Here is a 25,817-nt window from a genome sequence, read left to right as displayed (position 1 = left end):
CAAAGGAAGGGGTCCCTGCTAAGGGAGTGTTTCCCTCTTCATCAGACTGATGTCCTCCTTCCCTCAAACCCTCATTCTCCATGACAGCAAAAGCACTATCAGCCTGGGAATGAGATGCCTCTATCACATCCCTAAGGGTCTTATCCACACACCTCTCTGCCTTCCTGAGTTTCTCCAGGTCAGCCACCTTGGCTTCAAGGGAACAAACATGTTCCTTTGGACTGAGCACGCACCCACGACTTCTGCCTCTCAGGCAGATAGTCATACATGTGACACTCTGTCGCGACACTGGGAAGCACCCCCTCCCCTGCTGGTATTCTATCTTCCTAACTAGTTTTATTGGCTGTTTAGAGTATATAGGGCTTGAAGCTATGTACTGGGTGCAGTTGTCAGCTAATTAATTTTTTTCTGTTTTGTCCTCCAAGAAAATTACAAATGTCAGGTAGTACTCAACTTATTCTTGTGCTGGGTGTCTCCTCTGTGATGAAGGGGTACCATTTTTGTACCTCCTTACAGAGTTCCCTGCCAATCTCCCATTAAACTCCTGCAAAACTCCTTTGATAGCTGTTTGCAAAGTTTCTCTGGTCTGAGCCTTGTATTCAAGACCAGCAGTCAAACTGACTCAGCTCTGGAATATGAGCACTCCCACAAGCTGGGGCCCTCACCTGGAATGAATGAATCCCTCACTCAGGCTTCTCCTCTGTCAAAGACACAAACACTTCCAGTCAGCCAGAAATCAAACCCTAGAAAATTACCGTCCCAAGAAACTTAGTTTCTCCTCCCCCACCTCACCATGTTTTCTTGGTGATTTATTTATTTTGTTTCCTTACTGTGTTCCCTTGCTTGATATTTTCTTTAGGAGAGAAAGACCAACTTGTTGCTTCTTTCTTCAAGAGCAGCAGGCAACGAAATTCAAAAACTTAAGAATAAGAGAGTTGGTTTCATTCATTCATTCATTCATTCATACATTCGATTTCTATACAGCCCTTCCAAAAATGGCTCAGGGCGGTTTACACAAAGAAATAACAAACAAATAAGATGGAACCTTGTCCCCGAAGGGCTCACAATCTAAAAATAAACATAAGATAGACACCAGCAACAGTCACTGGAAATACTGTGCTGGGGGTGGACAGGGCCAGTTACTCTCCCCCTGCTAAATAAAGAGAATCACCATGTTAAAAGGTGCCTCTTTGCCAAGTTAGCAGGGGTTTACATGTGGATTTAAGGAATGCACAGGCATTCCAGGCTGAATGTTGATATTCCTCTTTATTTTTAAAAATCCATATATCAGTAGTCACAACCATTAAGACTGACACCAGAAACAAAAGATTGACACCAGAATGTATGTTGCTTAGGTTTAGGCAAATTACTTAGAATAATAATTCTTAGCATTGATATATGTTTGTTCATAGTGCTTCATGTGCATTATCCATGCATGCAACAGCCCTATAAGGAAGGCCAGTACTAGATATCAGAAGCAGGAACAGCTTGTGGCGTACATATATCTTTGAAGAATTTTTGACACATTTTCTCATTCTTCACTTTTCTAGGAACTTCATATTTAACAGATATAGTTTGGTGGTCAGGCACTATTGCAAGTAAGTACCTTCTTCTCAAGGCTACAATTACACTTTCCTGGGAATAAATCCTGCTGAATTTGGTGGGACTTACTTAGGATTGCACTGTGTTGTAACTGAAGGAGTAAACCAAACTCGTTCGTTCTCTCTCTCTCTCTCTCTCTCGAATTGTATTTTCTGTTAGATGCCAAAGCATGCAGCTCATTAGCTAGATTGGTGGTATTTTTCCAGTTTTGTTACTAATGTTCTTCTTCTGATACTAATTTGTTCCTCGTTTGAAGGTTTTGAACAATGTGTCTTTTAAATGGTCATTTGATTAGTCTGTTATATATGTTGACTTTTAAAAATTATTATTAAACAAAGCCCATAGATTTTACACATTCCAAGTCTTCTAAAACTATTAAGCCAACGATGCTTTAACTTTCTGCTGTTTGCAGTATGACTCTTAACATGTTTCATCTGTGGACTTGGGAGAATGTTTAGGTTTTAAACATGACACCAACTGACATTAAAAATAATCAATTTTGGCTAAATATAGGGCACTTATTCAGGACATTAGGCTGTTCTACATTTATAGGAGAAATAAAAAGAAGAAATAAATTTTTAAAAAAATTTCAACATAAACAACTCAGTCTGAGCTAGCTGACGGTGATCCATGTTAAGACATGAGAAATGAATAGGCAGTTATATATCCTACTAAATATCTTCTAGAAACACCCACATCACTTGGGTGCAGCATATTAGATTTACTGAAATTTCTATGCTGACCCAGGCACTTCCTAGTTTAACTGATGACAGTGTAGTGACAATCAAATAAAACACTACAATGCCAGAAATGCAAAATTCAGCTAATAGTCAGCCCTGCCATTAACCTTGCACTGAGCACCAATTTCACACAACCACTTTCCAATGTTTTTGTCTCAATAAGACTCTTCTGCATAGGGGGGCTTTTGCCTGCCAGGATCCTATGTTATCCCACTCAGACCCTCCTGATGCAAAACAAACACCCTCGGGGCATTGCCAGGGTATTGTCTGGATATATTATAGGCAAGGGCTCTTTTCCTCTTTTCTACATAGCTCTTATAGTCTTGCATAATCTACTACAAACATATAATACAGAGGTTTGGTATAAAAGGCTTTTCTTGAAAAGGAAGAAAACGTTTACATTGAAAAGGCTTGCATTAAATGAATAACTTGCCATCACAAAAAAGGCTTGCATCAAAAATAAATGTGCAAGTTAAAACAAATCTCCTTTGAGAATTTCTTTTTTAAAAAACCAGTCCTCTCATGTCAAGTAGGAAGGCCAACTCAGTCCAGAGTTGTGTTTATCCTTGGCATTTTTCCACCCCATTCAGTTGGACTGAAGTGGGGGTGGGGGTAGACCCAGAAGTAGTTGTGGGACTAAGCCCTCAGTTATGGAGTATGAAGAAAAGACAAGTACTGGGAGCCAAGGTAGATGAGCCAAGGTAGAAGAACCAAATAAATATCTTACATAATCATTATAGTGAGGGTTAGGCGATTAAAATGGTCTTGGTTTACTGCTAATTAAGGGATTGGATGAATTTTGATTTTCTAATCTTTGAATAATTTCATTTCAGTGGTTTTCCAATACTGACACACAGCCATGTCACCAGCTGTTCATTCATGTATTTATGTGTGAAAAAATCTCATGGCAGTTCACAACAAAAATAGTCAACAGTTAAAAACAATTAAGACAAAAACAATTTAGAACAGGTAATGTTCTTTTAGCAGATATGTGTCAAAAGTACTGGAGGAATCCTGAGAAGTTGATGTGTAAAAAATGGATTATGAAAGCCTGGGGTTGCTCAGTGTTGAAAGGACCTGAACTGCTAAGGTTAAGAAAAGAAAGGTTAAGAAAAGAAGCAGAATTGCAACATTGATATGGATAGTTACATATAAAAGTTTGGCTTCACTGTAAATTTAAATGATGTACTAGTAGAATTGTGCAATAGTACATGTTGAAAACTACACACACACACACTCTCTCTCTCTCTCTCTCTCCAGGTGACAATAGAAAGCATCCTAGAATTTCAGTGGCTTGATGTTGTGAACAATTGTCATAAGCTCCCTTTCCCCTGTTTGCTCTTGCACTGAGCCTCCAGCCTCAGCGCCTAGAACTGGTGTCCTTTGAGGGTGGCAGGGTATCTGTTACCGTCACAGAACACCCATCTTGCTGAGCCGGCTCAGTTTGCCCCGGCTTCTGGTTCACGGTGCAGTGGGAAATGACTTGCCTAGCAAGCATGACGTTGCCAGTTCGAATACCCACTGGTATGTTTCTCAGACTATGGGAAACACCTATATCGGGCAGCAGCGATATAGGAAGAAGCTGAAAGGCATCATCTCAGACTGTGCGGGAGGAGGCAATAGTAAACCCCTCCTGTATTCTTCCAAAGAAAACCTCTGGGCGCCAGGAGTCAACACTGACTCGACGGCACCCTTTACCTTCTGGTTCACAGAGCTCCCTTCTCCTGGAACAACCCATTTAAAGATCTGCAACAACCAACCCTTTCACAAAATAAACATTGCTTTGGCTCTTGGATTTTCTATACAATGAATTTGTGGAATTTATATTATTAAGAAATGGTAAACACTTCTCAAAAGAGTAATCAGTAATGCTGGGTTGTAAAGCTCCCTTAAATTACAAGGAGTTCCTGCCCATGATGAAGTATTTCTCAGATCTTGTCAAATTATGCATGCAAGGCACAGCAAAGTTGAAGTGGGCCCTGGAACAAAAAATGAACCTCAGGGACCCCTGCCTTCTTTACCTTCTCCCTGAGTCCTTGCTGCAGAAGAATTGTAAGGATATGTTGAAAATCACCACATTCTCCGCTGCTGGAGGGAGGACATCCCCTGTGGGTTATCCTTCCCAGTTGCTCCAGAGGCAAGGCTATGCTAATGAACTGAAAAACTTTAAGAGCCTGGGAAGGATAGCACAACTCAGTTTCTGTAGTCGTGGGTTCTGCTCCAGAGACAGCCTTCTCCTTCCTAAGGCCTTTTTAATGCTCTTTTCCTCACTCTTAATTGCTTACCCTTTCTTCTCTAGTGCCTTTTTTGCTTTCTCTTGTCTCTTCACATTGATTCTTTTTTAAATATAGATCTTAAAACCCCTTTAGTTTTTTATCTGCTGATTTAATCCTTTCTGACCCTGTACTCTCCCTCCCTTCCCCAAAGAATGCAGCAACAGGGACAGGTGATTAGGAGCATTTTACTGCCCAAGTAAACCCCAATATTTTCCGCCAAAATGGCCACTAAGCACACTGAGCAACACCTGGTCCTCGTCACTATCTCCCCCATGACTGACCCAACCCAGGAAAGGGCCCCTCCAGCTCGACATCCATGGCCTCTGTGGCCTTTTCTGTTTTTTCTGTCCGGTGTGGGGGGGCAAGCACAGCAGAACTCACAGGTAAGGATGCAGCTGGGCTTCCTTGCCCTCCTCCCTGAGGCCTGCCTTTCTTGGCAGCCACCTCAGCATCCGCAATCTTGTGGCTGGATCCCATGCAAAGGGGAGGAGTAGGAACCCACCAAGAACAGCCCGCATAGCCAGCAGGGCCTAGCATCTGAGTTCGTCAACAGCTAGGCCACCCCAAGGAAGTATCGCAGAAGCCACCACCAGACCCAGGAATGGGAGGAATGCGATTGGAGACGGAGACGTCACAACCACTATATGCCACCACCCCAACCAACAGAGGTGGCAACAACAACAACAGGCAGTGGAGGAAGCACCCGCATTACTCAGGCAGCAGCAGTGAGACAGCTGGCTACTAGTAGAAAACATTACCTTCGCTGGATCGTTGGAATCGTGAGATCTAGGCCATCTGGGGATCCCCTTATAGATCTAACTCAGCCAATGCCTCCAATCCCAATGGGGAGCTATCCAATGGATCCCTTACACCTGATGTAAATCCCCTTCCCGGGCCCAACCTAAGTAATGAGGTCCTACTTGCCTGGCAGACTTGGTTGCAAAATATGCTCTCTCAGTCTCTTAATCAATCCCTTATGATGCTCTCTCAGTCCCTTAAGTAATCAAAAGGGGGGAAGCATGAGTACAAAAGGAGGGAGTCTTCTTCTTCCTTATCCTCTTTCTCTAGCCCAGCTGCCAAGAGATCTAAACACACACACAAAAGGCATTCTGAGTCACATAGCGCCCATAGGCACAAGCATTCTTCTGAATAATCTGACTATGAGTCTCTTGATTCCCATCCTAATGTCCCAGAAGATCCTGAAGGGGCAAATCCAGGGGGCCTTGACCCAGAACCTACCCCCCCGGGCTATCCCCAGGGACACACATCCTATTCCCTCCTCTCCATTAGGAGACTCCAAAGAGGATGGGGAATAGTTTGGTGATCAAAATGACTCATTTGCTACTTCTCAGGGGTTATTTCCTTCAGAGGATTCTATCCACCTATTAAATAAGGTGGTGTCCACCTTGGGCTTGCAGCTATTTCCAACACAGGAGGAACAGTACACACCAAAAGGGGCATACTGGTTTTCCAAAACTAAAAGCCAGGGACAATTATATCCCCTTTCTGGAGCTCTTTGTTGACAAAGTAAAACAAGAACGGGCTGCCCCGGTGGCAAGGGCATAACTACCATTAGGCAAGGGGAGACAGTTGTCTTGGGGCCCCACTGCCTTGAGGGGCCCCCCAGAGGCACATCACATGACTGCCCATGTTGCACCCCCTATGAATTATGTTGAGTCTCTTGGAGATCGGCAGTAGCAGAGAGTAAAAAAACTAGATTCAATGTGAACTAGATATTCACTGTATTCATAATGGGGATGTGACTGTGAGTGCACTATATATTGTGAAGTGTGTGTATATCAGCGAGGGGCCCATTTTAAAGTATATCAGCCCAGAGCCCATGTCTCTGGGCCCACTCCAACCTTGCTACGCCCCTGCCCGGTGGGGCAGTAGGATATAAATGTAAAAATAAAATAAATCTGCTACTGCATCCTTCGGCAGAAGGGTATTGCAGCAGGCGCTTTCTCAGTAGTCCGTGATGTCCCACCCAGGTTTTTTCAGTTTACATAAAATTACTCCTCCTCCTTTGGCTGTCTTTTTTCTGCTAGTAACTGACATGGACGTTAGAAATTGGGTTGGGCTATCCTTCCCAGGGTTCTTAAAGCTTTTCAGTTCATTAGAATAGTCCTGCCTCTGGAGTATGTGGGAAGGATAACCCACAGAAGATGTCCTTTATTCCAGCAGCAAGAAGAAGCCCTCACGGTGAGTAACCAATGCTCCTTTCTCAGCATACCCTTTCTCTCACACCTATGTAAATAATACCACACACTCCCATGATATTTATCACATAATTTTACATACATTTGTGCATACACTTGTGCTTTCACGCACACTTGTGCTTTCCCCTGGCTCAGAAACATTTTTCCACATACCTACTGCAATCACCTTGTATATTCATACAACAACATCAACACTTCTATCTTTCTTATTTGCCTGTTCATGCTGGCTGTCTGAATACACACACAGCCCAGTCAAACCTTTCCATAGGAAACTGAGTCCCATGTCTTGCCCAAGAGAGAATTCATCTTGTTTGAAGCCGAGGTGACTATTTTGATCAGGAGCCAGCAGCATGCCAGTGAGGCAGGGAGCTAGGAGCGGTGAGAGCAAAGAGCGAGCTGTTGCTCAACCAGAGAGCACCCCCCCTTCAGAGGTCCAGGGGCATTTGTGTCCCCTCCACTGCTCAGTTATACCTATGCCCTTGCATACATGCATGAATGGATGGAATTCTAGCTCACTTCCGATTCCTTACATATACCAGTGCCTCACATATCTGGCAGCCCTGGATAATAGAGAAATTAACTCTCTAATGAAAGACAATTCAACACTTCCTCCACTAGATATCAGTCACCAGTTAGAGAGAAGGTGGTATTCTCACTTTCCTTACTTGCCCTAACTATAAAATTCTAGATCTCACTTCCTATTCCTGATTATTGGATTAAGATAGCCAGAAATTGCTTACAAGTCTAGTAGAGGTCTGGGGCGGGGTGAGTCCCATCCACTGAGCAGTCCAGTGTCATGCAGAATAAGAATTGCCTCCTATAGTACATTGCCTCCATGACAGCTTCTTATGTTCCCATGTTCCTTAGGCCCATTCTACTTTGCAATTTAGTTCAGCACTTTGCCTCCCTTTTAGCTGGCTTGCTGAAATACAGGTGTAATGCCTTCTGCTTTGAAGTGTCAGTTTGGAGTTTAGGTACATCTACAGGTGCTTTGGGGGTGCATTATGTTCCAGACCTGTTTTGCTTGGTCCCATGGCCATTCCCACAATAGGGGATTTCATTACACCTATTAGTTTTGCCATTGAATTTTATCTTTATAAGTCTCAAAAAGCAAACTGGAGCAAAATGGCCCATAAGCTACTTCAAAATAGTCCGTGAAAGTGAACTAAGGTAGAACTATATGTATATAGAACATTATGGAGATCTCTTATAATCATGTCATGATGGAGATCCATTTAGATAAAGCTAATTTAGTCTTATCCCCCTCAAGTTGCAAAGGCTAGAACTAGTTGGCTGACATCTCTGCCTTCCATTCCTAATTCCATAAAACATTGTCTACTTTCTGCTCCAAGATGGTGCCAGGTACACACACTGCATGATGTCTCAGCAGAGTGATAGCTCTAAGGCAGACCTGCACAACTTGTGACCCATCCAGCTGAGAGCAGTCCCTTGGACATGCATGGCAATCTGCCAGGTCTCAAGGAAACTCCTGCTTCCTGCACCTAACAAGGATTGTGAAAACAGGGGAGTTGTCAAGCAGCTGGCAGGCTGCACGCACTTATCATCTTTAATGGGGCCTGAGGCAGCCAGCTCATGTGGCCACTTTGCAATGCCACACCCACATGCACATTCTGCCTTGTGGGTATCTGATTAAGTCCCTGGTCAGGACAAGTTTAGCAAACCAAATTTTTGAGCTTTTACAGTGCTTTAGAGATATAAAAACTGTACTGTATCAGATAAAGCAATGCTAATCCTTTATATTTTGATAACCAAAGTGCATCCATTCTTTCTGTACCCAAAATAATCTTGGCAGAAAAAATAGCAGATTTGTGCTTTTTGCAAGCTGTTCTATAACCCAATTCAGACATTATGCTTTACTAGTGTACAGGTGTCTGTACACTTGTACCCGTGTCTGTGTGAATGACTGTACCTGTATTCCTTTAAAAAGTTAACCTGGATACAGGCTCTTCAAATGCATGGTAGAGATAGGAAAAGTACTTCTGTACCTGTGTTCAGTATAACATGTGAATGACTGTACCTGTGTACAGATATATATACCTGTGTACAAGTAAAATTGTCATATGAGTGTTAACCTAATGTGTAGATGGGCCTTATATGGTTCTCCATTTACATGTATGGTGTTCATAGAGTGTTCAAAATCTACATTTGGGAGAGAATAATCTGTATGTGGCCAAACGGTTTTGAAGATTAGGGACAAGCCATTGGCTCTGTTGCTCGCTCTTCCCTGTACACACATAGCTTAATTAATTACTTCCTGGTCTAATTAAACCAGAGCCACCTAATGGCTCAGCAAGGAAGTAACTTGCCTAGTGAGCAAGAGGTTGCTGGTTCGAATTCCCATTGGTATGTTTCTCAGACTATGGGAAAGACCCATATGAGGCAGCAGCAATATAGGAAGATGCTGAAAGGCATCATCTCACACTGTGTGTATTTCCTCCTGTATTCTACCAAAGAAAACCACAGGACTCTGTGGTCACCAGGAGTCGACACTGACTTGATGGCACAACTTTACTTTTACTAATTAAACCAGCAGTCGGGTTTAAACTGGCAAAATGTGGCTTGAGCAAGCCACCAAACTAGGATTGCAAACCATACTTTGATAGTGGTTTGGAAGGCTCACTTAAAACATAGCTTGCCAGTTTGGATATAATGGCCATATATCACTTCATTTGGCCAGGAAGTAATGTGTTAAGCCATATTTGTGAGGGGAAGAGAGAAGGGGAAGAGGAGGTGGGAGTACTTTAGCCTGTGACTTGTTCCCAGTGCTTCAGACCATGACTTGGAAGATCTTCTCAATGCACCCATTGTCTTGAGAGGCCACAGAGTTCCTACAGACAGGTCCTTAAAATTGCAATTAAGCCTAATAGCCACCTTCCTCTCCTGCTTGTCCACATGATTCAGAGCTGAGCTTTGTGTACATGTAAGCCTCACTGGCACATTTTTACTGGCTCTAAACTACATGGGTTGTGAAGCTATGAGACGCAGACTCACATGAATAGGTTTTATATAAAGGTGTGCCTTGGTAACCTTTGTTCTTCTATCCTCTCTTCCTTTTTGAGAAACTAGCATGTGTTTATGCTGTGATACAGGTCTTTGTATCACAATACAAAGACCTGTTTGCTTTTTAGGCAAATTTACAAGACCTGAGCCTTGTTCTGTAGCTTTAACTTATGAAAGTGGGTGGATTCAGATGTATGTATTGGTTTCATGTAAAATCCCCAAGACTTGGGAGCATATACTTCCCACTCCCTTCCCTCATGCAAGTCAAAAGGTTTTTTTTAAATTGCAGTTAGAAAAAAGTCAGCATTGATCATGTCATCTGAACCATCTGATCTTGCTTGTTATAACAAGCAATAAAATAAACCTTAAAATAAAATAAAATAAACTTGAAATAAACCTAGAGCTGAAAACTCACTTCAGACCTTGGCTTTGAGCGACATCTGAACCTGCCCGGTAGATAACTAGCATTCTTGTTCCTATTTTCTTAGATTATTTTTCTGACTTTTCCCTTCCTTCCATTTTCCTTAAATAAACTTGCTTTAAAGATGATCCCAGAGTTTGCCTTAGGTTTTAAATGCTCTGTTCTTAAGCCCACATTTGCTTCTATCACATAACTATATGCTATAGATGGAGTCTTTGAGACAGGAAAATTAGAGAACCCTGAGTATCCTTACAGTACTATGGTTAATATATGGTAATTAGCTGGAAGCAGCAATGTCATATACAATGTGACAGATTATTAGCCTATTCCCATGCTTGTTCATATAGGCTTGGTTCTAAGCCATAGAAAATCTAAACCATCCTTTGCATGTAACATGCAAAGCGTGGTGTAGAGGTTAGAGTGCTGGACTAGGACTGGGGAGATCCGGGTTCAAATCCCCATTCAGCCATAAAACTAGATGGGTGACTCTGGGCCAGTCACTTCTCTCTCAGCCTAACCTACTTCACAGGGTTGTTGTGAGGAGAAACTCAAATATGTAGTTCTGGGCTCCTTGGAGGAAGAGCGGGATATAAATGTAAAATAATAATAATAATAACAACAACAACAACAACAATAGGAGGAGATAGAAAGCCTTGCCATCACGTTGAAACTAACCATAATTTAAAATACCCAGGATCAAACATAGTTTGATAATCTGGTTTCTTCTCTAAGCATAATTTGAATAAACCACAGTTCACAGTTTAGATGTAACAGGGAACTGAGGCTAGATTAAGTAAAAGCAGAAGCTTTAAGTCTCTTATATGCAAAGGAGGAGGAGAGGGGAAAGGAAGTACATGACTCCAAGGCTTGTGTAGGCTTGTTCTTTTACCAACAAACTGTTTTGTTATATCTTAACCACGCCTAAGGGCCTTGTCAGACATGGAAGCTTCTAACTAAGCTTCCAAAAACAAGCAGAGAATTCCCTCCACAGACAATCCAACAGTAGCATGGTTTGTTTTGCTGTCAGTGGTTTCTTTTTGCCCCTCACTCCTCCATTTGCCCAAACCATGGCTGTTTCTCAGCTGCTCTGTGTCAAGACTTTTTCAACAGAATAATAAAGAGAATAAAGCTGGTTCGGATGCAACGTGATGACAAATTCAGCCATGCTTAAAACATGCAAGCCAACTACACACCTTTGTTTCAAAGCTCGGTTTGTTTGGCCAAATTGCACCTCGGGTGAATTTGAGAGGTGCACATTTGGTTGGAAAAGCTCAGTGGGGAATCTGAGAGTCAACCAAGAGTCTACACTGCTTCTGAAACAGTCCTAAAAATAATCCCTGGACTGTTTCTTAATGTGAAAAGTATAATTGGTCTGTAATTATTGGCTGGAAATGTCTTGTTTTCCTTGAAATTTTACAAAAATGCTTAATAGTAAAATGCAGAACCATGCTTGTTCAGTCTTGAATAAGCACTGAAAATGTGTTTATTTTATTCTCTATTGTTTATCATTCTTTCCACAGTGGCTCTCGGTCAGATTGGGAATTTCTTAGCCTACACTGCAGTTCCTACTGTTCTTGTGACCCCCCTTGGAGCTCTTGGCGTTCCATTTGGGTAAGGATGTTATTTATATGCTTTTTGTTCTATTTAAATATACATTTCTGTAAATGAAATGAATAGCCTAATGCCAGTAAAAAATAATGTTGACAATGAAAGTAAATATTAAGTATCTGTGTTCTTAATTACAACTCAATACAGTATGCCATACTTGTTCTAGGCATTCTTTGCAAATTAAATACCATAAATGTCTTTTGTGCACACTAGCCTTATACAAATGTATTCAGTTTTCTATTCATCATAGTTTTACTTTTGTTTAGTTATTTCTCTTTGGCTGATTCTTTTTTTAAAAGCTTAAAACATGGAACTTTGTTCATGTTTTCCATTAGTTAACATCTCCATAGTATACCACCTTCCCTGCCCCGACTTCTTATTTGAGGGTATGAATTTGATCTTATTGGATTTGGCTGCACACCCGACTACCACACTATGGGGCTATAGCGAGGGCATGCGAGAGGAAAGCAGGGATGAACCAACCTTGCCCTGGAATGCATTATCATCCTGGGGGAATTGGAATTATCACCAGTGTTACAGCCACCGTTTTTCATGACGATCGCCTTTTTTGTTTTTACCCACACTTGACCAGGGATGATTCCATGTCCCAGGGCAATATTCAAGACAAGAGCTCCTGCTACCAGCGACACAAGATAGCTCATAGCCCCCAAATGTCCCGCAGTGGGTGGATACACCGTCGGCCTCTGCTGCGCCACCACCAGGTGCCCTGCAGCAGCCCACGCACCTACGGATCATGCAGGCTTGCAGCCCGCACACCCTACCTGCCGATCTCCTGTTGTGGAGGGGGTGAAAAGGCGCTGAAGGCCAGGTACAGCTGGGCCTGCTCCGCCTGCCCATGCAGTGGGGCCCCCCGAAAGACCTTTAGGTCCAGGCTCCAAAATTACTCAAATGTACCTCTGATTGAGCATGACACCATTCTGCATTTAGTATCTTCTGTTGGGTGGGTTTATTTATTTAACATATTTGTGTCCGGCCCACTACCGAAGCCTCTAGGCTTTACAGCCTAGAGATACTGATTTGGCTGATAGTGATTTGGGTGTGGGGAAACTTGGTTACCCCTTTGCATGGGCAGATTACTATCTGGTAGGGTATGTGGTAAGCATATCCTTAAAACTCTTCCACTGAAATAAAGGAGACTCAAGGCTGCTTAACTTTTGCTGGAATTGTGTATTTGGATCCCTACTCTCTACCCCAGTAGTGAAATAAAATCTTCTTTTTGGGTGTCTGAAATGATGATATTGGCTGAATTTTATGTATGATTTGGGGTTTTCATCATCTTGCTTTTTCATCTTATGTTTCTTTTGGGGGAAAAACAACAGGTTCATTTTCTGGAATTATACCTATGACTAAAAAGCCATTTGATTCCCTATACAACAGAGATCACAGGCAACTATCAGGGCTGCTTCTAAAATGCTACCCTGTATTTCTGAGATGCAGATATATATAATAAGGTCTAGACATTAGGTGCTCACAGATTTATAGACATGCATGCAGTTCTCAAGAACATCCACGTCTTTCGAAAACAACATTAGATAGGCCTTGTAAATTAAATTAGGTGCTACATATCTCTCTGGTGTATTGCACTCAAATCACTGCTAAAATTATTTTAAGAAAATAAGTAATTTATAGATAAGATCCAGTTCACACCCAGTGAAAGTTCCAGTTTTATGATCATGGCGGTGGGGGTCCTCCTTGGGAAAAGACATGTTAAATATAGGTACATGAATAATAATAATTAATAATTAATAATAAACAAAATTTGTTAGTCACCCATAACAAATTGTTCTCTGGGTGGCTTGAAAAACAACATTAAAACATCCAATGAAAACACATAAAACACATCAGATCACAACACATTAAAAAAAAAATACAAAATACTGTACCCTACAAAACAATTTTAAAACTTGTTTTTTAAAGTCACTTTTAAAAATCAAATATAAAAAGCCTGGGTGAAGATCTTTACGTGGCATCTAAAAGAACAAAGTCATGGTGCCAGTCAGGGGCGGAGCCACCACTGAGTGAACGGCTCCAAAGAACCCAGGTCGCCACACCTCAGGGGCCACCCTGCGTCTGATGCCAGACGCAGAGGGCCTGGCTAACTGCTCCCTGCGTCTGATGCTGATGCAAGGGGCGGGGCTAGGGAGGCTGCAGTGCTGGGCTGAGCCCGGGCCACCGCTGGCCTCCCTCCATGCCTGGTGCCAGGTGAATCTCACTGGGGAGGCTGTTGTATAAACAGGGTGCAACCACCAAAAAGACACACGTACACACACACACACACACACACACACACACACACTGCATGCCCACAAAACTGATTCACTCGATGATCCCTAAACACATCAGGAAAGTGGCCAGATCCCACCTGCACTTCTTTCCACCAAACTGATGCCTAATATTAAAACATCCCTTATCCACAAATGAGGAGACAAGGAAGTGTTGTCATTGTTTTTTCAAGCCTACTGCCATTCTCATTTTTTTTTAAAAGGCTGATAAGTTATTTTACCTTGGATTTAAATCTAACAACATGGAAAGCTTGAATTCAAGTGTTCTCTTTGACATTCTTTTTCAAAGATCAATTTTAGCTTCCTATTTACTGAAAGAAAAACTCAACATTCTTGGCAAGTTGGGCTGTCTACTGAGCTGTGCTGGTTCTGTAGTTCTCATAATCCATTCTCCGAAATCTGAAAGTGTCACTACTCAGGCCGAACTTGAAGAGAAGCTCACAAACCCAGGTATTGAATTTTTTGGGTAATAGGGTCACCAAGTAACCTGAAGTTGCTGTGTTAGTTTCAGGGAACAAAAAACCCTGAGCCAGTCGATCCAACAAGAGATATTGCTTCATTTACTTTGTGTGTATTGCCAAGTAATTCTGTTTTGTGAAAAAGGACGGGTCATGATGCTGCTTCTTTGATTGCAACATTTTGTTCCACAATCTTAAATGTTTTTACTTAGAAATCAGTTTAGCCAAATTAAGAGCCCTTTCTCACGACCAGTGAGAAAGGGCAATAGGATTTGCAGGGAGGAAGCCCTGAAGAGCTTACCTCCCTGCAAAAGAGCAGTTCCCTTTCCTTGGGCAGGCGGATCGCCCACCCAGACGAGCACCAGCTGCTGCTGGTAGCTCCAAGGGTCGGGGTGCTGGGACGCATCGCCCCTCCCCCTGGAGCTCCAATAATGCAATGTGCAAGTGTGTGGTGCATTATGGGTATTCCCCCCCCCTTTCCCTGAGAGTGCTAGGTTCTGCTAGCAGACAGACGACCAATGAGGTTAAGGGAGCGCTTGTTCCCTTAACTCCGTTTTAGAGGGAGGCTCCATAGGCAGGTTTGCCACCGCAGTGCTGCCGGGATCTGGCCCGATCCCAGCGGCACACACGCGTGTGCAAATCCAGGTTGGGCTTCCTTAACCCAGTTTCGCACATGTGTGCAAATAGCCTCTAGGTTAGACTTGTTTTGCAGTAAGTATAGTTAGGATTGTAGCTGTAGAAAATCATAGTAAGGATAGTAAATAAGCCAGCAAGCTTTCTTGCTGGGAAAGCTTTGTGCTGAAATTCTTTGTTTCAAGGAGAAACTAGCTACATCCCTGCACAATTTGAGTCAGCAATTATACAGGATTTGCAGCCACTATAAATATATTAGAATGTATTTTTAAAATAAAATTATGGGTTTGAAGGCTATAAATTAGTAAATTATTTAGACATAATCACTGTTATAATTGTAACTGATAGGGCATAGAAACAAATATCTTTTCACTCCTAAGAGGTGCTTTTTAAAACAAACTAAGAAATTAGGTGACAAAAGAAAAGATTCACTGCCGTGTGTAGTAGAGACATATGGGCTATTTGGAGGTCGATTTAAAGGTGCTGTACAGAATTCTGAAATAATTCTATGAAAGTAAGAATGTGCATAAATAGGAGGCTCAAACATGATATACTGATGGACAACATATTTTATGGTGGTCATACTGCATGCAGATTATGAACTTAAAGGGAGATCTTATGGATTATTATCAGTTATAAACACTGGCTGACATCCTACCTAACAAAGTGCTTTGTAACAAACAAAGTTGCATTAGCGCAAAAAGATCACATAGCCATGTTAAAACTGGGCATTTGTGGAATTGTGCTATTACACTCTAGCACAAAAGCCCCCTTTAAAACACATGTGGTGTGCCACAGGTTGCTCAACACTTGTTTGGAACACAAGCTCCAGACTTAGCTCAAGCAGCTAGCACAACAACCTTCTTCAAGCCTTTGTTAATCAAGATGTCAGTCATTGGCTGACATGATTTGCAGCATACTGAGGTTGCTTCTGCATCACATGTGCTACTGTGGTGGTGCTAAAACAATGCCAACACTGTGTTGCATAGGAGTGTTCTTGTGCTAATATGTAAAATGGCACAGGAGAGGAGAGCTGGTCTTGTGGTAGCAAGCATGACTTGTCCCCTTAGCTAAGTAGGGTCCACCCTGGTTGCATATGAATGGGAGACTTGACGTGTGAGCACTGTAAAATATTCCCCTTAGGGAATGGAGCTGCTCTGGGAAGAGCAGAAGGTTCCAAGTTCCCTCCCTGGCATCTACAAGATAGGACTGAGAGAGAGTCCTGCCTACAACCTTGGAAAAACTGCTGCCAGTCTGTGTAGACAATACTGAGCTAAGTGGACCTGTGGTCTGACTCAGTATATGGCAGCTTCCTATGTTCCAATGTACAGTCATGCTTGCATGATGCTGTGGCCACTGGATATAATGGCTGTAGCACTGCACGAGCATGAAAGGATGACCCTGTGAACTACAGACTCAACACAGTTCAGCAAGTTATACGCGAGACACCTACACAGGAAACTTAGGGAATAGTTAGAACAGGAATATCTCCTTGCAGAGGAACACGCTAATTTCAGGGAAGGCCATTCTACCATCAACCAGTGCTTAGTTCTGTAGCACCTCGTCAAGAAATACTCCTCCTGGAATGCAACCTCCCTTTATGCTGCCTTCATTAGTTGCACAATTTTACATATTAGTGCAAGAATACTCTTGTGCAAGAGCACTGGCATTGTTTTAGATACCTGAAGCGGCACTGGCAGTGCAAAACCACCCACAATATGCTGCGCATCACGTCAGCCATTGTTTAAAATGAAAGTGGAAGGAAGTGTTATCGCTCAGGGACAGTGGTACAACCTGACATAGGTCTTGCTGAACTTATAGTGGGGAGGGACAATTTAAAGCACAGCATGGGCACGCGAGAGGGAGCAATTTAATCCTTCCCCTGCTGGCACCTCCTCTTCCTATCTCCCCAAATACTGCCTCTCCTAGCTATTTTTTTCTCCCAGTGAAAAACTCTCTTCTCCAGGGACGTAGCCAGACCCACAGAGGTCCAGGGGCAAAATCTTTGTAGGCCCACAAATGCCCCAAGCCACGCCTCCTGTGTCTGACATCAGATGCAAGGAGCGGGGCAACAAACATCTCCCCACCACCACTGCCCTTGCCCCTCTGCCACTTACTTTTGCCCCTGTGATGGTAGGGGGTGCTGTGGCTGGGCTAGGCCTCTCCTGCCAGCTGGCGTGCCTCTCTCTCTTGCCGGCCATCCAAACTGTGTGCATGCGCAGTTCGACTATTGACATCCCTGCTAACTTGGTAAAAAGGCACCTTTTAATGTGGTGATTCTCTTCACTTAGCAGGGGGAGAGTAACTGGCCTTATCCACCCCCAGCACAGTACCTCCAGTGACTGTTGCTGGTGTCTCTCTTATGTTTCTTTTTAGATTGTGAGCCCTTTGGGGACAGGGGTCCATCTCATTTAATTATTATTTCTCTGTGTAAACCACCCTGAGCCATTTTTGGAAGGGTGGTATAGAAATCAAATAAATACATAAATAATAAAATAAATTGCATGCCCATGATGTCACGGGCATGCAACTTCCATAGTTGGAACTGTGCAGGTGCACAGTTCGGCCAGCGAGAAAGAGAGAGGCACACCGGCTGGCTGGAGAGAAGAGGCCCGGCCCAGCCACAGTGCCTGCTGCACGGGGCCAAAGATGAGTGGCAGTGAGGCAAGGGCAGGGGCAGCAATGGCGGGGCAAGGGCAGGGGCGGTCTGCTCTGCTTGGGGGCCCCTTGGGGGGGCCCTGACGCTTTAGGCGCAGATACATTTGTCCCTGTTTGTCCAATGGGCGCTACACACATGTTCTACTCTCTGCGCTCCACTGGGAGAGCAAAAGAGCTGATGAGAAGCAGTCTGGCGGAAAACACAGGCAAGGAAAGTGTTCTACTGCCCAATCCCACTTTCCGTGCTTTAATTGCCCTACCCCAATGCTTTATAGGGTCTAATAGCAAACTATTCTGACATATGGGTCTGCTGCCATTGCATTAGTTTGTCCCTCAGTAGTATAATACATACTTGATAACTCTGGCATCTCCAGTTAAATAATGTAAAGTAGCAGGATTGGAAAGAGTGTGGAGAGCTGCTACCAGACAGAGTAGACAGTACTAGACTAGATGGATCACTGATCTCAGTTAGCATAAGGCAATTCCTTATATCATATGGGCCATGAAAAAATAGACTACGTCTTAGTGTAGTTGCAACATGAAACAGTTGGGAAAGCACTTCATAACAGTAACTAAGTTTGGATACCAGTTGATGGCATTTCTTTTGCTTTGTTTAAAAGCAATTTGTTGCTGAACTTTACCTGGAGGGGAGAAATTATATACATTTTAGACAACAGATAATTTTCCTACACACCATTGCATGTTAAGCAAATGACAAAGTGCTTTGTTGGATCACTTTTAGTTTAATTAGTGGTATGGGTGCTAGAGATATTGGATAACATAATTCAAAGATTGCTATTGTGTCTTCAGCGAAGGAGAAATGACTATGTGCCATTTTTAAAAGCTGTTTTTACAGCACTTGACTTCTGCCAAAATAAAGCTATATTTCAAAGCATTCTATTATTTCCTGTTCTGATGTAATCTGATTGACTGAAGTTTTGCATATATGTAGTGTAACATGAAAATATCCTCTTTGAATTATGTCGAGATGTATCATTTTACTTTTTCTTTGCTTTTCAGTGTTCGTGGGTTACCTCTGCATCGTTCTTCTAATGCTGCTTTTGCTTATCTTCTGGATTGCACCAGCTCATGGACCCACAAATATCATGGTTTACATCAGTATTTGCTCTTTGTTAGGAAGTTTCACAGTACCTAGTACAAAAGGCATTGGGCTGGCTGCTCAAGATATCTTTCACAATAATCCATCGAGTCAGAGAGCACTGTACCTCTGTTTGGTTCTGTTGGCAGTATTAGGATGTAGCATCATCATTCAGTTCAGGTACATCAATAAGGCTCTAGAATGTTTTGACTCCTCAGTGTTTGGTGCCATCTACTATGTGGTGTTCACCACTCTGGTGTTGCTGGCCTCAGCCATCCTATTCAGAGAGTGGAGCAATGTGGGGGTAGTTGATTTCCTAGGGATGGCTTGTGGATTCACTACTGTATCTATTGGAATTGTTCTTATACAAGTCTTCAAAGAGTTCAATTTCAGTATTGGGGATTTGAATAAGCCTAACATGAAGACGGATTAAGACCACAGTATCTAAGGGACTGGATAACCAAGGGGTGACAGAGCCTTTCATTTCTTGGCCAAGGGAATGATAGAGCCTTTAATTTCTAAGCCCAGAGAATAACAGAGCATTTCATTCCTTGCTGGAATGTGTGAAATGAATTAGTGGCCTCCATCCAGTTTCTCTAAGACTATTGTTGTCCTGCTACAACCATCTAATGGTATTTAATGAATTATCTTACAACCCTCACAGCAGATGGGTAAGAACTGCATTGGCACAATGACTGATGTAATTCTTCACCCTAAAAGGTGATTAGTGTAGAGAAGGGATGAAGTATTCTGCATTTTAGGATGTAGGTACCTTTCAAAATGGCTACCTTCTAGTTGCATGAATAAGTTATTTCCATGCTCGGTTTGGCAGGGGGCACAAGCTGATAAACTCCTTTGAAAAATGTAAATTGGATTTTCCTCCTCTATCTCTCATTAGTATGTAGCAAAATCCATGGTTTTCACAGCTTTATTTGAGGAGTCCGAAAACAGTATTTCAGAATATGTATATACCCTTTACTCTTCCTTCATTGACTGCCTCTGCAATTTGGACTGATGATGAGGAATTCATAATCAATGCCAAGACATAAAGCAGTACATTTGTCTTTTAAAAACTTTGGTCTCTTACCAACGGAAAGTTGCTCACAGAGCTAAGTAAACATAGCATTGAGTTTACAGGTATTCCTGTTGTTCACAATAAGCATTTGAAGTGCATTTACACATTATGTTAATCCAGGAGCTTTTAATGATCAGCAGAAAAGAATGTGAGGGTTATGGCAGATTGTAACCACTTTTCTACCTTTTTTTGGTAGATCATTTGTAAACAGTTGGAAACTACTTCAGTGCCTTTTTTTATTCTAAAAAATATCACATGCATTTGTGTCTTGAAAACTTCAGTGGGCAGTTCATTGTCTCATAGCAGTCCATTGTTTCTGAACATTTGGCTGCTCTCATGCTTATAAGCCAGTAAAACAGCCAGAAAAAGCAGTATATTCAGAGAAAGCCTTCAGAGCCTAAATTTATCATTGAGGAGGTGACTCTGTGGTAACCTGTGTATCTCCGTGTGTGGTTTTGAGGAGAGGTGTTCTTCAACTGCCCATTCACAGTGTTCCAATTTTCCTAACAAAGTACAGTGAACTGTCTCTAGCACCTTTCAAGTTAGGTTTTCAGCTGGTACTTCTTAAAGTAAAGAAGGCTTGTGATAAAGTGAACCTGTAAGATGGAAGGAAAATTTTAATTCCAGTAAAGGGAATGATAGCTTAGTGACCCAAATGGCTCTTGAGCTACTCACAAGCCCAAGGGGAGGACCTGGTAGTAATGGCCATTCACTAGAGATAATGCCAAGGAAAGCAATATTATTATTATTTATTCAGTTTTTATACCACCCTTCCAAAAATGGCCCATGGTGATTTACACAGAGAAATAATAAATAAATAAGATGGATCCCTTTCCCCAAAGGGTTCACAATCTTAAAAAAAAAAAAACATAAGATATACATCAGCAACAGTCACTGGAGGTACCTCTTCATCCCGTAAGTTGAGTTATGGAACACTTATTGTAGAGAAGTGGGAAGCTAAAGCTAACTTGATATATTGGACTCAGAAATTAAAGGTTTGTTTTCCTTCCCAAATCTTCAGATTTAATGTAACAGCTTGAGGATATTTGCAGGCATAACAACAGTTTAGTACTATGGCCTAGCAAAAGAATTGTGTATTTCATGATAAAGGCATAATACTTGGCATATATTCAAAGGGCACCCTATGAAACTCAAATTAAGACAGGAAAGCATTCCTAATGTTCTTGGAAGCAAATCTCTGAGTTCAGTTACACTCCCAAATATGGATGCTTATCTGGGAGAAAGCCTCACTGAATTTAGTGAGTTCCTCCAAAAGTATTAGGAAGACTTACAGGAATATTAGGAATGCCTCTGTATCCTGATTTGAGCTTCAGAGGAAACTGTTTGTATGTACCAAACATTACTCACAACTTGCACAGTGCTATTGTGGCTGGGCCACGGCACTAGTATTTGATTTTAATTCATTTGAAGCTCATTAAAAGCCTCTCCTGAGAATTTAGTTCAGTGGTATTCACTGTTTAGGTGGCAAGGGCTGCTGGCATGCCCCCCCCCATCATTGGTGCATGCCCCCTTGCCACCAGCATGTGCCCATTCAGCCGCCACCGATGCCCCCCACTGCACCTTCTGCCATGGTGGAAAGTGCAAACTGAAGGTGCTACCCAAGCACCTTCCTTTCATGCCTCCTGCCACTGCTCAGAAGATGCGGGGGAGTGTGCGTGCCCTGTTGGTTGGGAGCACATGTGCCCAACCGGGGGGGAACAAAACATGGGTCACCAGTGGGATATGTGCAGGCCGCCAGCGGGTTCTGTGTGGGCTACCAGTGGCCCAGAGGCTGCACAATGAAGAGCACTGATAGAGTTCTTTACACTGTGGATGACAGCTGACCAACTGTAACGTACAGAATTAGCAAAGTTCTGACAATACAAATAATCAGTATAATAATCAGTGTTGAAGTTCTGCAATGCTTGTTAATATTTTTGCAAGTTGTAAATGGGCGGTCACTTTGGAAAATGGAATCTGCATAAAGTAAAGACCATTTCACATGTTATGGCTTCAGAGTGTATACATTATGTGTACACTGCCATGTCTGAATTAGTCTTACTCATCTGTTTCAGCATGTGTACACTTCACATAGACAGTGAACAACTTTAAGTAATAATATGTCAAGTCGCCCTCCACTGTAGTATTCTGGCTTGAATATTAGTTTCATAGGGGAAATGTTCAAGTTTGCCATGTATAATAATAAGTTTCTGGAGGAATTATTCTGAGGTATTACATTTTAAGCAAGGCATGTTTGACATTTCATATTTTTAGGAAAAAATGATTTTAAAATGTACAGATGGGGCTTAGAGTTATTCACTTCTTAAATTAATGATGGCTGTTCCTGTTCTTTAAAATATATGTTCAGAGATAAGTCACATTTTATTCTAGCCTTTAACCTCCGATGACCTCAGTTGAATTCTTCCTTGATATAGATAGGTACATGGATATGAATTTTATTTAATTCTAGAAATTATGGTAAATGCTTTTTATTTGCTTTTTATTCTTTATTGGAAAAGTGCCTATTTAGCTTGCTGGTCCTTATGCACATTTAAAATCCTATACACAGCTATTCTTTGCCAAACAGGGCATTTCCTGTGCAGGCCAGGGATGGCTAATGTCTGTATTCTAAGGAGCCACTCTATTTCCAACCACTGGTCCATGGGCAGAAATGTTTTTCTACTCAGATTCAACCCTTCACAATTGATCTCCATAGTAAGGTTGGCACCATCTGGAAAAGCATTCTAATTACTTATGGTGCTTATGCTCTTGGTCACAGTTACAATACTTTCTTTTATGTATTTCTTTATGTATTACATACATGTTATGTAATACATAACATGAACACCTGAACACTTTTTATGAGTGTAGCTGCAGACAAACTTTTACCATAACTTGATTTACATATGGTGAGCTTGCCTGAAAAAATTATCTTGGGTACCACCAGTTGGCCATCCCTAGTCTAGACAGTAGTGCGTGGTAAGTCTTCCTGCAATCGTCTGAGGCTATTATGATACTGATACCTCCTTCTCCAGTGCACCAGCTCTTTGCTTGTGACACTTCTTGATCATGTAGGCAGTTTTGTGATCTCTGGTTCTAGTTTTGGATATGCTGCCTGGTGGTATTAAATGGCCAAAAGCCAGAATGTTGAACAATATTTTTAGTGGCCTTGCATATAATTTCTATCTGCAGCATTTTGCATTATGAATGCTAAACAGATTATAGATTTATTTTTGCTACTTTGTGGAACAATTTCCTTCTGTTTCTTCTGTTTGTTCCTTGGGGATAACACCACCTTGAGTCTAACTGTAGAAGTTTTAACAGTAATAGCAGTGCTAGTACAGGACTCTACTTTCATTCCCTATACTGGTCTTTTTGTTTGTTTTCTTTTCTGTAATGACTATAGTAAAAAGTTGCAGTAGTCACATTGACAATTTCTCTTCTTATCTACAATATACTATATTAGGAAATAAATATGCAGTTATCTGCTGAGCTTTGGTCTTCCTCAAACCTGGTCATGTTCTTATCAGGTTGTTTCACTGATAGCCAGAAGCCTGGTTACTTAAAATAATTGAATTTATGTTTATTAAAATGTTTTCAGTGACTGTATTTTGATGGGAATTACACTACATTTAAGCCCACCTAAAAGGCATTTCATGGTGTATCTCTGGTTTGTTACTTTTTATGAAGTAAGATGTACACAAGACCCTTATTTCTGTTGAGTAACATGCTGGAGGATTTACAGGCTTTAACAGCTGGTCCCTTTGAATCTAGTAGAATAATAAACTTTTTTGATAAAAGCCAAAAATCCCCTTTGTTATATCCTAAATACTTGGGTATGTGTTTTTTAAAAAGCTAAGAAACTAAGGTTGCAACCCACAGGCTGCATACACTGGAATAATATCTCTGCAGTCTTTGGGCACAATCCACTCAGAAATCTCTTGGGGGGAAAATCCCATGAACCAGCCAGATTAATAAAAGTTGTAGAATATTTCTTGCATAACAGCCATTCATTTTGATGCATCTTCCTCAGGAGATGATCTCAGTAGACTATGTCCTACTCTGTAGAGCTACTCCAGGAATACCTAAATAGCTTTTCGGTTGCTGCCCACATAAAATGTCTGTTTCGATACCTGTTCCAGATAGTGTGTGTGAATGAGAGAATGATTCCTATTTATTAACTAATATGAATAAGCTCATTTCATATATATTACAGGTTTTGCTTCTTAGTAATTATCTTGGTTTATATTGAATGTAATTATAGTGAAATAACAGCTCCAAAGGTGAAGACACTGGACTTTGAAATATTACCATGGAAGCTGTGAACTTTCAGGATGAAAGTTCTTGTATCTACAAAGAGGATCTAAATAAATTGGACTGAAAGTCAGATTATACTTGCATGATGGACCACTCTCACTTTCTAATTTTAACAGAGAACTTAAAAGACATTAGAGCTCTTTGGAGAGTATAATTTTACTATACTGTTGACGTTTACTGCCATACTACATTTATAGCTAGCCTAGGTATGCTTCCTGCCTTCATGGAGATAAGTTTAATCCCTTGGAGTCAAAGTTAAGTGTGATAGAACTCACGAATGCTAATGATAAATGCTTTACTAAAAGAAACTTAGGAGCACTCATGTCAAAGCACTTCTTTTATTGCAATTGCTAACTAGAAAAAAAATCAAAGGCATTACGTGGGGAAAATGAAAGATGAAAATATTGCACCTCAGTTCTATGCATATTTGCTTAGGAGCAAGTCCCATTATTTTCAGTGGCATTAACTTCCAAATAAAAACCACTATACATGTTATCAATGGCAAACATGTTTTCCCCAGTGTGTAAAGTACTCACAGTAGGAAGCCACAGCCAATTCCAGCTTCCTGGTACATGTACTTTGCAGATTAGTTTTTGTCACACATGCATTAAAAATGCCAATGCACACGTTACCATGTAACATATGAAGCGGACCTACATACAGACCTGTTAACTGTATCCCCTCCCCTGCCGCCAAAAGCACACGAGTTTGCACTTTGCGGGGCGGGGGGTGCGTGCGAGGGGTGATTCTTATGTAGAGCTAATAGAAGAGGTGAAGAGAGCTTTTGTTTGCTTTACTTGAGAGTGGGAAGGAGAGGTGGTTGAGGATGATATGCCTTGCATTATTAAAATGTGAATACAAACAACAGAAAAGGTGGATAGGAGCAAAACTCAAATGTTCTAGGCTTGGTTGCCGAAATGCTCTTGTGTTGCAATATTAAAAAGAGGACTATTTTATTAGCTTCCAAAACAATTTGTATATATAGATTTGTTAAATGCTCAATTAGCTTTGCTTTAAAATGATAGTTATAGGCATGTTGTATTTGCCTTGTGTAAATTAGCAAAGGCTATTTATTAAGGTTTCTGACAACAAACCTATTTATTAATATGTATTGTTTTAAAATAAAAATACATTTCTATCTTGTCTTGTTTGTTTTTGTTGTTGTTGTTTGTTTTGGCCTATCTACCTTTATGGAGAGAAATAATTCCATACAAACAATGCTACCACCACCAGATTTCCCCCTAATTCATAATTTTAATAAATCTTTTTTTTTTAAATCCCCAAAGCTCAAAAGTGCTGGTTTACCCATAAGACAGGGCACGACAGCTTCTGAGCATTCCAACTTTTGACCCATATCTGGAATAAAAACAAAAGGAGAACTTTAACA

General features: G+C 41.5%; 1 protein-coding gene across 4 annotated transcripts in view; it reads left to right on the top strand.

The window, feature by feature from the left end:
• Positions 1 to 25,573, top strand: part of NIPA1 (NIPA magnesium transporter 1) — a 33,680-nt gene extending 8,107 nt beyond the window's left edge. For 2 of the 4 annotated variants that reach the window (XM_053306501.1, XM_053306504.1), the window contains 4 exons: positions 1,551 to 1,598; positions 11,800 to 11,890; positions 14,480 to 14,640; positions 18,960 to 25,573. In XM_053306501.1, coding sequence (XP_053162476.1) covers positions 1,551 to 1,598; positions 11,800 to 11,890; positions 14,480 to 14,640; positions 18,960 to 19,471 — 812 coding nt within the window. In that variant the 3' untranslated portion in view covers positions 19,472 to 25,573. Of the gene's footprint in view, positions 1 to 1,550; positions 1,599 to 11,799; positions 11,891 to 12,479; positions 13,085 to 14,479; positions 14,641 to 18,959 lie in introns of those variants that run through there. The other 2 variants (XM_053306502.1, XM_053306503.1) reach the window with 2 other exon arrangements.
• Positions 25,574 to 25,817: the final 244 nt, after the last annotated feature.

The sequence above is a fragment of the Hemicordylus capensis genome, chromosome 3 (genome assembly GCF_027244095.1).
Source record: "Hemicordylus capensis ecotype Gifberg chromosome 3, rHemCap1.1.pri, whole genome shotgun sequence".
Taxonomy (NCBI): domain Eukaryota; kingdom Metazoa; phylum Chordata; class Lepidosauria; order Squamata; family Cordylidae; genus Hemicordylus; species Hemicordylus capensis.
This window is presented reverse-complemented; position numbering and strand designations above follow the sequence as displayed.